At 32.8% G+C, this 13197-nt stretch overlaps 1 protein-coding gene across 1 annotated transcript in view; it reads right to left on the bottom strand.

Annotated features, from left to right (window-relative positions):
- Positions 1–1434: 1434 nt before the first annotated feature.
- Mical (Molecule interacting with CasL) overlaps positions 1435–13197 on the bottom strand; it is a 119305-nt gene continuing 107542 nt past the window's right edge. The window contains exons 20-21 of the mRNA XM_089107393.1: positions 8581–8683; positions 1435–4396 (exon numbers count right to left, since the gene is read on the bottom strand). Of these exons, the coding sequence (XP_088963519.1) occupies positions 4363–4396; positions 8581–8683 (137 nt within the window). The 3' untranslated portion in view covers positions 1435–4362. The remainder of the gene's footprint in view (positions 4397–8580; positions 8684–13197) is intronic.

The raw sequence follows: 13197 nt of genomic DNA, 5'->3' as shown, positions 1-13197 counted from the left end.
TTTTTAGCCGTCAAATACAAGAATTAAAAATGTTTTATTATATATATTTTTTAACGACCGTAGGTAAAAGTTCTTTAGTTTCTTGTTAAAGAAACTAAGTAAAAAAAGTTCTTCTTAAAAAAAAGTTCTTGTTAGTTTTTTCCTTTTAAACTAACGCCTTAACAGAGCAGTTATTCTGGGAAGTTTACTTAATTAATTACTCCTTTTTAGCAGTCAAATACAAGAGTAAAAAGTTTTATTACATATATTTTTTTAAGGACCGTAGGTAAAAGTTCTTTAGTTTCTTGTTAAAGAAACTAAAAACAAAGTTCTTGCTAAAGAATATTTTTGTTAGTTTCCTCCTTTTAAACTAATGTCTTAACAGAGCAAATTCTTGGAAGTTTCTCGATTAATTACTTCTTTTTAGCCGTCAAATACAAGAGTTAAAAATATTTTATTATATATAATTTTTAAGGTCCGTAGGTAAAAGTTCTTTAGTTTCTTGTTAAAGAAACTAATAAAAAAAAGTTCTTGTTAAAAAAGTCCTTGTAAGTTTTTTCCTTTTAATCAAAGCCTTAACAGAGCAATTATTCTTGGAAGTTTACTCGATTAATTACTTCTTTTTAGCCGTCAAATACAAGAGTTAAAAATATTTTATTATATATATTTTTTAACGACCGTAGGTAAAAGTTCTTTATTTTCTTGTTAAAGAAACTAAGAAAAAAAAGTTCTTGTTAAAAAAAAGTTCTTGTTAGTTTTTTCCTTTTAAACTAACGCCTTAACAAAGCAATTATTCTAGGAAGTTTACTTAATTAATTACTCCTTTTTAGCCGTCAAATATAAGAGTTAAAAATGTTTTATTATATATATTTTTTAAGGTCCGTAGGTAAAAGTTCGTTAGTTTCTTGTTAAAGAAACTAAGAAAAAAAAAGTTCTTGTTAGTTTTTTCCTTTTAAACTAACGCCTTAACAAAGCAATTATTCTTGGAAGTTTACTTAATTAATTACTCCTTTTTAGCCTTCAAATACAAGAGTTAAAAATGTTTTATTATATATATTTTTTAAGGTCCGTAGGTAATAGTTCTTTAGTTTCTTGTTAAAGAAACTAAAAACAAAGTTCTTGCTAAAGAATATTTTTGTTAGTTTCCTCCTTTTAAACTAATGCCTTAACAGAGCAAATTCTTGGAAGTTTACTCGATTAATTACTTCTTTTTAGCCGTCAAATACAAGATTTAAAAATGTTTTATTATATATTATTTTTAAGGTCCGTAGGTAAAAGTTCTTTAGTTTCTTGTTAAAGAAACTAAGAAAAAAAAAGTTCTTGTTAAAAAAAAAGTCCTTGTTAGTTTTTTCCTTTTAAACCAACGCCTTAACAGAGCAATTATTCTTGGAAGTTTACTCGATTAATTACTTCTTTTTAGCCGTCAAATACAAGAGTTAAAAATATTTTATTATATATATATATATTTTTTAAGGACCGTAGGTAAATGTTCTTTAGTTTCTTGTTAAAGAAACTAAGAAAAAAAAGTTCTTCTTAAAAAAAGTTCTTGTTAGTTTTTTCCTTTTAATCTAACCCCTTAACAGAACAATTATTCTTGGAAGTTTACTCGATTAATTACTTCTTTTTAGCCGTCAAATACAAGAGTTAAAAATATTTTATTATATATAATTTTTAAGGTCCGTAGGTAAAAGTTCTTTAGTTTCTTGTTAAAGAAAGTAAGAAAAAAAAAGTTCTTGTTAAAAAAAAGTTCTTGTTAGTTTTTTCCTTTTAAACTAACGCCTTAACAGAGCAATTATTCTTGGAAGTTTACTCGATTAATTACTTCTTTTTAGCCGTCAAATACAAGAGTTAAAAATATTTTATTATATATATTTTTGAAGGACCGTAGGTAAAAGTCCTTTAGTTTCTTGTTAAAGAAACTAACAAATAAGTTTTTGTTAGTTTCGTCCTTTTAAACCAACGCCTTAACAGAGCAATTGTTCTTGGAAGTTTATTCAATTAATTACTCCTTTTTAGCCTTCAAATACAAGTGTTAAAATGTTTTATTATATACATTTTTTAAGGATAGGTAAATGTTCAATAATGAAATAGGGAGAGACTGAGAGAATAGAAGAGGAAGGGGGGGGGGGCATAATACCATCTTTTAAGTACATTCGTTATTTGATATCATGATTGAAGAGATAGTTAAAGACTAAAGAATAGCTCAAAATAAGATTTTTCTTAGAACAGACGAAATGTAGACATATACCAGGATTAAAATTTTAAGATGAACTTTTATTATAACTTCTATTGAACGCATTTTGCTTCCAATAAAATTAACATCGAATACAATTTAGAGGAGATTGAATAACAGGCACTTGAGAAATAAAAAAGTAATGAATAACTTTGAGCTACAGCTACCACCAAGTTTTTTTCGGAAGACTTCACAGTTAATATTACAAAATCTAGTAAAACAGCCGATATAAATAAGTAAATATAATAAGTTTTCAGGGGGGGGGGGGGCCTCTTGCTATAAAATCGGTATGGATTAAATACTGTAGAAACATATGCTCAACTTTCATTTTTTAAAGTCATTTACTAACAGAAAGAAACTAAATCATAGCAAAGAAGAAGGAAAAGAATAAAGAAAAATATCGACGGAAATCATTTATTAGGCATTTTTCAAATAACAAGTAATTATAATACAAGTTAAATAAAGGATTCTTATATATGTTAATAAGAGGAATTAATAAGAGTCACATGCATTGTCACTTGACGTTAGAGATTTTAAAAAGAAAGTACTTAAACTTTTGACGTCAGTGACGTACAACAGCCTGACTTCGACTTCATTGAAGATTAAATGCTTCAGTATTAAGTAAATAAAGGCTTTGGTGTAGATTGCGTAGGAATTGCGGCTTAGTTAACCTCAGCTAATCTATTAACATATTTTATTGCACTAATTTTTCATTATTATATATAGGTATTAGGAGCATGCACACGACGGGGGTGGTACTTTCCCATAAAATCCTAAGACTTTCCTTAACTTCTAAATACTTCTTTTTCAGATCATCAGAAAAACTTTTTTTGTTATTACACCCCCCCCCCCGCCCCCCAAAAAATAAAACTTCAACGTACGAACCTGATAGATATATTAATTGAGTCTGAAAGAAACACAAGGAATTGACGGTTACACACATATACTTTCCAAAACGACAATCCAAGATAGAGAGGACTACGAAAATGGTATTAAATCAACACTAGAAATGGTCACCTTTCTTAGGATACGACTGGTAGAAAAAAATTAAATGATTTTTGTCCTAAGAAATCGAACTTGCAAAAATGCCCAACTGATTTGTTCAATAGTAAAGGTACTTTGACATCTGCACAGTAACCTTTACTTTGTAGGATCATGTGTCAATTAGAATGTTAAGATTCTTCGCCAACTTTAATTTATATGATGATGCAAACTAGGCAATTAATTTAACGATTTTCCATTTAACTTTATTACCAAAATTTTAGTTTTAATACGTTTAACTTAACTTTCACTGAAAGAATGCTTCACTTTCACTGCAAGACTCCCGAATAGTGTCTGTTAGATGGCCAAGGATTTCTTATCCCATAAGCAGAACTACTGTGTTCGTGGTTTTTTAATCAAATGGATTGATCCGGATTAATCTTTGACGAGTTCCAAACTCAACGTGATCCAAGCAAAGGTAGACTATGCTCATTGAAGATTGCAAAAAAACAACTGTTTTGATAGACGTCTTTGTAAATTTACTTTGTCTTCCCCCGCTCAAGAGATTTTAGAACAGATAAAACTAATACTGAAAAAGCTAGATTAGTTTCGGGCCTCAAAACTCTTTAATATCAGAAAAGATGAACGGAATTCTCTTAAAACCCCCACCACTGGACCATCTATCTAAGCATCGATATTCTATTTCTGAATACTATGTGGTCAATAGTGGCGCTAATTCACGAAAATGTAGGAAGGTTGGGAAGGATTTTTTTTCCAACCTTTTTTTATAAGAAGAACGTATTATTCAAAATCTAGGAGAAGGTAATTTTTTCAATCTTTTCAAATAAAAAAACGCATAAAAGTTTTTATTTCAAAATGTAGAAGGGGAAATGCCTCCTGCCCTAAACTGAAACCCCTGGCGGTCCACCAGTCAGCTATTCATGGTCAAGAAAAATAAATCCTCTCTTTCTTTCAGAGTCAACATTCTAGGCCAAACCCTGATTCAAAATAAAGCTATATGTTAAGCACAAGACACGCCCTATCAAACATAAAATAAAAGTCAAGCTAAAAAAAGGAAACACAAGCAAGTGCATTGCCCCGTGATTAGTTCATAAGAATCGTGGGATTTGTTAAGCTTAAATCAACCAACAATCTCGTGGGTGTTAGGGTTAAAACTGGTTCCCATTTTCCTTCAATAAGCATCTGCAAAAGAAAAGCTAGTAAGTTATATGCCATTACTAATTCAGGTTACACAATCCGCAGATTACAGCTAGTGGCAGTTTTTATTTATGTAGACTAAATTCCAGGGCTTGGGAGTAGGAGTAAAATAATAAAAAATGTTAATTATTCTTGAATTAGAATAGTATTTTTTGTAGTACTTTAATAGTATTTTTAGTATTTATTTGTGTAGACTAAATTCCAGGCCTTGGGAGTAAGAGGAAAATAACCAAAATTGTTAATTATTCTTGAATTAGAATAGTATCTTTAGTATATGAACAAGGTTCCCAATGCGAAATTGCCTCACCAATTTCAAACTTGAATTAAAATCTGTATATACTGCTATTTAAGTTGTGATTAGAGATCTTCATATAATCAAAGTATAATCCTAACTTCTTAAATTAACAATTTGACTTATTTGGAAAGAGAAAGCTACAAAAAAACCCGGTATCAATTAGCGGGCAGGGAAGGAGCGTGTGCCCTCCCATATATTTTTTGCCCTTCCCCACCTTCGATATTTTGAAAATACCTTTTTGGGGTATTTACATAAAAAGCTTTAATTGGTATTTTCATTTTAAAAAAATGGAAAAAAGCAAATTTGCCACTCCCTCTGGACTTATTTTTTTTTTTTTTAAAGAGCCAACGCAAAAAAAAACTCTGGAATTTTAAAACGAAAATGACCTATTTATCAGCGCTAAGAGAAGAAACCCACAATAATTCCCAGCCCTGGTAAACTTTATTGCGAACGAACTTCAATCATTTATGTAGACTCTTTTTGACAATGTTTCGCAATATTTAGTTGAGGGGGGGGGAGGGGGGTTAGCCCAACAAAATTTTTTGGCCCCTTGGATTTTGAAAAAAAAAAATCTTTTTTAAGTAATTTTTTTTTATCGAAGAAGAAAGTTTCATTGTCAGTTCCATTTTTGGCAGTTTCATTGAAAAAACAATAAAATTGCAACTCCCCTCCCACAATTAAAAAAAAATACCCCCCCCCCCCCGAATTTCTGTGAATGGAAGCTACAGATTAGATTCTAGAATAATATAGTCAGAATAACAGAATTTGCCACCGACAGTACAGCCTATTTTTTTTTTAATAACCTAAAGCTGTTGAAAAGCAAGAGCAAAGACGCATAGGTGAGCACCAGAAAGTGAAACTTGAGCAGAATTTAGAAAAGTTAGTGGAAGCAAAGAAAGAAAAAGATCGCCATCATATTATCATGTGAGTTTTCTCATCTTTCTACATTGAAATTTGGCAAAATAAAAGCCAGAAATACTGAAACCTTTCATTCGGGTACTATACTTTTTTTTAGTTGCTTTTTTTATTAATGTAATAATAAGTTTTGATTCATAAAGATCGAGGGAAAAAAAGAAAACTATTACTCTAGGTGATCAGAAAATAATTGAAAATATGAACACACACATGACCATGAGTATTTGCATGCTAATTCTAGCCCTACTAATGGACAGAAAAATATTAGTTTGCCGTGGCTGGTTTCAACAGGATAAAGGGAATTATTCTAGAACAAGGAAGCTATAAAGAAGACAGAAAATAGACAATAATTCACAATGATAGCCTACATTGGTACATGATACTGGTTGCATTTTGTTATGGCTCTATTCAAACATTGTAACAAGAATAAAAAAAATAATCTTTTTGACGTTAAAGTCAGGGGTTAGGTTACCTCCAAAGGTGAAAGTTCTTATTTGCTGAAAAAATCCTTTGGGGACTTCTGGACTCTATTATTTGTAATATAGAAATCTGAAATGAACAGTATAAAACGGAAGGTCAAACCCGATTATTAACGGAAATAACACACAGCTAAGGCACATATGTGATACAGTTCAGGTTTTTCTAGAGAAAAGGTTGATCATAATGACACTAATAATGAGAAACATTGTTAGCTATGTGAAAGTCCTTTTCCATGTATTAACTAGATCAATCTACAAGATAAGCGACTGTCCGATTTTTCAGTAGATTTGATTGAAGCTACAAACTGGATATAAACTTAAGGCAAGATTTCTCAGAATAATAAAAAGTTTTTACACGTGATTTTGCCTTTAAGGGGTTCTCATCGGTTTTCCAGGTCCGTACTCTGTTGAATTTTATGCTACTATGCTACCGCCCCGTTTAGAATAGGCTATAAGTTCTGGCTGAAACACTACTTTATATATACAGAAAATAATATTATTCTTAAAAAACCTTTCTTAAACCATCCCGGAAATCCTTGCAATAATCTGAAGCTCCTGCCCAGGACTGAACTCCAAACGTAACTTTTTAATAAATAATTTCATAAGCATCAGGTAATTTTAATATAATTTAGTTAGGTTACACACCTGTGACAAACCGTGTGCAGGCATAAGCACACACTTAATAAACCAAAACAACTGAAGGGGAAGGAAAATATCCAAATAACAGTCGTGTCATCCAAAGAATTCTTTTAAAAAACAATCAAGAAATTTTTTTTTATCTTTATTATATTAAATTTTTATATTTATTTCTTATATTTTTATATTTATTATTATATTTTTTCATCGTTATTATAAGAAACGATCTTACTTAGGCAATTACCATTAGATCACGCATCTTAGGAGGGTTTAAAATAAAAATATGCGTAGATAGGGATATTTTTCTAATAGCCAACCGAGAAAAACAGTCTTAAGAGCCAATCATAGTTGAACTAGAATTTATGTTTCAGAACGAAAAAGGGTAAAAATACCCAAGTCTCTGACTTCAGACTTCGACTTGATTTCTAAATCAGTTCTACCCTAATTGCTAGACCAGAACTTTTATCTATAGGCTAATTATGGAAAAATCCATTCCTGAAAAATAAAAATAAAAAGTTCCCTCCCTGCAACGACGATTATATTAGATTATATTAAATCAGTAACACATAAATCCTTAAAGAAAAGGAATTTAGCAAATCACATACTTTGAAGATGACTGTGAAAATGTAACGGATCAAATTTTCTTTGAATTGAAATGTTATGTTACAGTTTCTGATAAAGAGCCTGAATATTTCAAGGTCTTAAAAAAAAACTTCCGATTGTTTGCATAAGTAGAGCCGAGAAAGCTTTTATAACTATATATTTGAAAATTAATTATTCAATTTTTAAATATTATTTGTCAATTATCACCAATACCCTGAATAATCTTATATTTCTCTTAATAAATATAATTCAACAAAAGTAATATCTATGAACAACCCACGAAAAAGCATTATACTCCCTGACGAGCTAACTAAATAACTAGTAATTAATGATAATAGTAATACAAATACTTAACACAAGCTTAAAGTAACCCTGACAATAAAAACATAACAAGAAGTTTGGGTAAATAGTTATTTCACATGAAATAAAATCGCTATAGAGATACTGACATGCAAAATAAGATGCATGCCTGGTACTCACAACAATCAATTTGCCATGTTGTCAACTTAGAAGCGAAACCTCGAGAAAAATCCTTTTTTTCTGCAAAACGCCAAAAGAAAAAGAAAACTAAGCAAAAGTACTCAAAGTAAAAAAAAGCGAAAACATCACAATAGTACGAATTTAGAGTTTAAAAATGAGTAGGGTAATACCAAATAGAAGAAACGAATGATAAGATTTCAATGTTTAAAGGTTAGTTTATCAAATTAGAGTGGGACATCAATCAATAAACGAGCTAACTTTATTTTCCTAAAAAAGAAGAAAACAAAACAATTAAGAATCAATCACGCAACATACTCGCAAAACCTTTAACAGCAAATAACTGAGAAAACAAAATTGCATGTATAGCAAAGAAAATAATAAAAAACACAAGCAAATCTTTCTTCCAGGATCTGTGTTTAAATTCTGGCAGGGCAAAAACAATTGGTTTCCAAATAATAGCCTTTTCAAGAAGTTGCAGATCGACTTCTTCCACTGCAGGACGACGGCGATTGCCACTTAAAACAGTTTCGTAAAAGTCTACCAACTGACGTGTTTTTCCTATTCGAAAAAAATCATATTGATCATGCTTAGTGAAAAGTAATTCATCTTTGGTGAGTTTTTTATAAGCCCTTTTTTTATTTTGTATCCCAAGAATAGAGCAAACTCTAGACCTATGCTTTGTAAGCAGGTGAGCAAAATAAGCGTGTACTGCCACCTTGTGCCACGTTTCCAAACTACTATTAAAATGCTTAAAGGCCCACCTAGTTTCTGAGCCGGGCTTTATCTTCTCATGTGCCTCAACAGTTGCCAACATCTCTCCTAGTAAATTGGCCTGCTCACCAACTGTCTCCTCTCGGCTTGTACCTAAATGTCACAAGAAATTAACATAAAGGATGGACAAAAGATAACATTTACCTGTAAAATATAATTAATGAATAAATACATGTTAAAGAACAAACAAATAGTCACGCAAAAATTGGACCCATTGCAAAAAAAAGAAAAAAAAGAATCTTACGTGGCCGTGGTTGCACACAAGTACTGAGGAGGCAGTTTTTCTTGGGGAGGAAATGGATTTAACGCCTTAAAATTAAACTTTGAGGTTAATATTTTCTAAGGAAACGATGGGTCTTTTAGGTTATTCTTATAGTACTACCCATATACCCCAGTATGGAGGAATTTCCAAAGCAACTGAACATATGACGAAGAATGTGCAGCCAGGTTAGTCTCGTTTCTGCCAATTGGGCACGTGAAAACTGTTCTTGGCTAGTGAAAGATTAAACAAATCTGTCATGCGGCTAATATTGCTGCTACTAATCGCAATTCACCATAGAGCTAAACCGGCTGAGGCCTTCATAACGCACGCACACACTCCACCTCTACCATACTCTATTCAAAGCCTCGTTCTTATTCCTCCCGTCACCATGAAATTCCTGTCTCTTTTAACTGTTTTTTTACGGCCTCTTTCCAACCCGTTCGAGTACATCCTACCTTACGTTAGTCCCGGCTGTATTGCCAGAATGTACAATTTTTGGCAATATATCACCCTACATCCAGAAAACGTGACCTAGCCATATACCATTGGCATGTGCATCGGAAGTTCCTTAAAAATCTGCCTGGGCGGGAGTGTAACCCAAAGCGTCCTGTAAACGAGTGTTTGTGCATTTGTGCATATTTTCTGTTCTGACGAAAATATTGTACATTAAATTTATTTCAGCAGTCTTAGACATTGGAATTGAACCAAATTTTCTATGAGTTTGTTGTTTGACATACAGTCGCTCAAATAGATACCTAAAATTATCCTTAGACAATTCCTGGGTAACACATCGAACAGGCCTCCCTCCACTTTTCGAAGCACCCATGTTCCTTAACAACTTTCAGTAGCTTGGTTTCTAGTTTCCTAATCTTAGTGCTAAACTCCTATTCTTTTTTGGCTATAATTTCAAACCTTTTTCAACAACAAAAGACACACTGGGATATGATTACTCTCTTTTATACGTCTTCAGAGCATCCTGTTTTCCTAGAAATAACATTACCTAGATAGGAAAAGTTATCCACTCGTAGCTGATCTTGCTACCTATAATTCCTCATTCGTCCCCATTCATTCTTAATCTAAGGAACAAAGTGTTCTTAACGTTATTCTTCAAACCTTTTCTTGCACCCTGAATTCTCAAAACATCCAAACAACATACTATCACATTTTACCCCAAAACTAATTTTTAGCTAAATTGTAAGTAGTTTTATGTATAAATCACATCATTATTAGAAAATATACCGGTGATCGAAGTCTCTTTCCATCAAAAAATGGCACAAAGGCAGTTGTTCTTAGTTTGTGCTAGTTGTGCTAGTTTGTTTATTTTAGTAGTTGTTCATATAGTGTTTTTATTAGCGCACAAGGTCCTTCACAGGAGCTTGTTTGTACGCTTATAAAGTGAACGTTTTACTGACACTTGAACCAAATAACATAACGTGAGAATCTGGGGATCAGGACAACTCCAGATGATTAGGTGGTTTCATATTCCTAGTCCAAAAATAAATGTCAGACGTGGAATCATATCCCATCAAATAATTACTGCCTATTTCTTCAACGAAGCAATAATTACTGCAGATGTATTTGTTCTTGCCAAAAATTAATTAAAAAAAACTATCCGAAAAATAAGTTTTTCAAAGGAAAGTAAAGGAAATTTTAAACTTAAGCTCAGCAGATACAAATACCTTTTAAAATTAAAACTCAAAACGAACAGAAATTAAATAAAAAATCATAGCAAAAACATACAATAAGTAATAATATAAATGAATAAATAGATCTTAAAGCGAGTAATGCTTAGATTGAATATGAATATCAAGCATAAATCGAAAAAAAATATTTTCCTATTGAAGTATAAATGAAACTGTAAACGAACAGAAATTAAATAAACAATCAATGCAAACAAACATACAATAGATATTAATGTAAATTAATAAATAAATCTTAAAACGAGTGAAACTTAAATTTAATATGCAAATCAAGCTTGAAACGAACAAAAATCACTACAAATAAGAGTTTGGTTATGACCTCCTTCCCTCACAGTAAAATTCTAAAACCTACCGGGTCATTTACGCTTTACTGAAAACAGTGTTCGTCTTAAACAGTATTGGAAAGTATAAACAACATCTAATTGAATATTTGATATATAATTATATTAATTGTTGAAAGATCCATCAGTTCAAGAATTTGTTTCACTGTGATTGTATTTTGATTTTCAATACTGTAAGAACTGGAAAAGAAAATATTTGTAAGATAATCCGTTTTCAGTTAAGCGCCAATGACGCAGTTTTTAACAAAACGTCTTTTAAATTTTCTAAAATTTTTTTAACAAAATGTCTATAAAAAAAAAAAATTCTGATGCATTTAGGGCGTGGAGGAGGGGGGGGGGGTTAGTTGCCCTTTGATCTCTTTTGACTCTTAAAAAGTAAATAAGAACTTTCAATTTCAAATCAAATGAGCCCTCTCCAAAGTTTATAAGAGCATCCCTTCCATAAGAACTATATATGCCCCTAGAGCATTACTCATAACGCCTTCCTCCGGGCCCTGGCGGGTTCCGTCGGCACAGGAATTTTTCTTATCTGAACTTTGAACTATTTTTAATGAAATGGCTATTATAAAAATTTTATCGGATGGGCTTGGGGACGCCTTCTATAAAAATTTTCTATGCCCCCAGGGCACAACTTAAAATCCTTGCCCTGAGGGTTGTGGGGGAGTGTCCTCCTTGAAAACACATTTTCTATCTGGAAATCAACTACAATGAACAAAATGGCTCTCTCAAAATTTTGATTGGATGTGTTTGGAGAAATTTTGGGCGTGGGAGGGGGGGGGGCTAGTTGCCCTCCAATCACTTTCTACCATTAAAAAGGGCACTAGCCCTTTGAATTTTCAATCGAATGAGCCTTTTTCGAAGTTTCTACGACAATACCTTCTATAGAAACCATATAGGCCTCCAGGGCATAACTTAAAGCCCTTGCCCAGAGGGTCTTGGGGGAGTGTCCTCCTCAAAAACATATTTTCTATATGAAAATCAACTACGCTGAACAAAATGGCTATCTCAAAATTTTGATTGGATGTGTTTGAGAGAATGATGGGTGTGGGGCTAGTTGCCCTCCAATCATTTTCGACAATTAAAAAGGGCACTAGAACTCTCGATTTCCGATCGAATGAGCCCCCTTTGAAGTTTCTACGACAATGCCTTCTATAAAAAACCTTATATGCCCCCAGGGCATAACTTAAAACCTCTGCCCTGAGGGTTGTGGGGGAGCGTCCTCAAAAACATATTTTCTATCTGGAAATCCACTACGCTGAACCAAACTGCTATTTCAAAATTTTGATTGGATGTGTTTGGGGGAATGATGGGCGTGGGGGGGGGCTAGTTGCCCTCCAATCACTTTCGACTATTAAAAAGGGCACTAGCCCCTTGAATTTCCAATCGAATGAGCCTTTTTTAAAGTCTCTACGACAACGTCTTCTATAAAAACCTTATGTGTTTGGGGGAATGATGGGCGTTGTGGGGGGGCTAGTTACCCTCCAATCACTTATGACAATTAAAGAGGGCACTAGCTCTTTGAATTTCCAATCCAATGAGCCTTTTTTGAGGTTTCTACTACAACGTTTTCTTTAGAAATCTTATATGTCCCCAGGGCATAACTTACAACCCCTGCCCTAAGGGTTGTGGGGGAATGTCCTCCTCAAAAACATATTTTCTATCAGGAAATCAACTACGCTGAACAAAATGACTATCTCAATATTTTGTCTGGATGTGTTTGGGGGAATGTTGGGCGTGGGGGGGGGCTAGTTACCCTCCAATCACTTTCGAATACTAAAAAGGACACTAGCCCTTTGAATTTCCAATCGAATGAGCCTTTTTTGAAGTTTCTACGACAACGCCTTCTATAAAAACCTTATATGCCCCCAGGGCATAATTTAAAACCCTTGCCCTGAGGGTTGTGGGGGAGTGTCCTCCTCAAAAACATATTTCCTATCTGGAATTCAACTACGCTGAACAAAATGGCTTTCTCAAAATTTTGATTCAAATTCACTTTATTTTCCCCTTAATATTTTTGTTAACAACAAAAATAACAGCGGAAGTCAAACAATTTAAAAACACTTACAAAATTAAATTATTCAAACTTGATTTATTTACAATTTTTCTGGGTCACCATTGTAGTGTTTTACGAAGTATGGACCAAATGACTTCAGGTAGCGCTCGGATGAGTGGATCGGCGGTCGTTTCAGCTTTGCTGCGTTTTTAGTTATTTATCTGAGCCTCGTAGAACGTTGAGTTTGGCGCGCCTTAAAATCCGGTAGTAGATCGCGGTGCGTTTCAGAGTCAAGGATTTTTTGACCAAAG

The sequence above is a fragment of the Artemia sp. Qi Xiang Cuo genome, chromosome 2 (genome assembly GCF_049724085.1).
Source record: "Artemia sp. Qi Xiang Cuo chromosome 2, ASM4972408v1, whole genome shotgun sequence".
Classification (NCBI taxonomy): domain Eukaryota; kingdom Metazoa; phylum Arthropoda; class Branchiopoda; order Anostraca; family Artemiidae; genus Artemia; species Artemia sp. Qi Xiang Cuo.
Note: the sequence above shows the minus strand (reverse complement) of the source record. Positions and strands in the feature narration are given on the sequence as shown.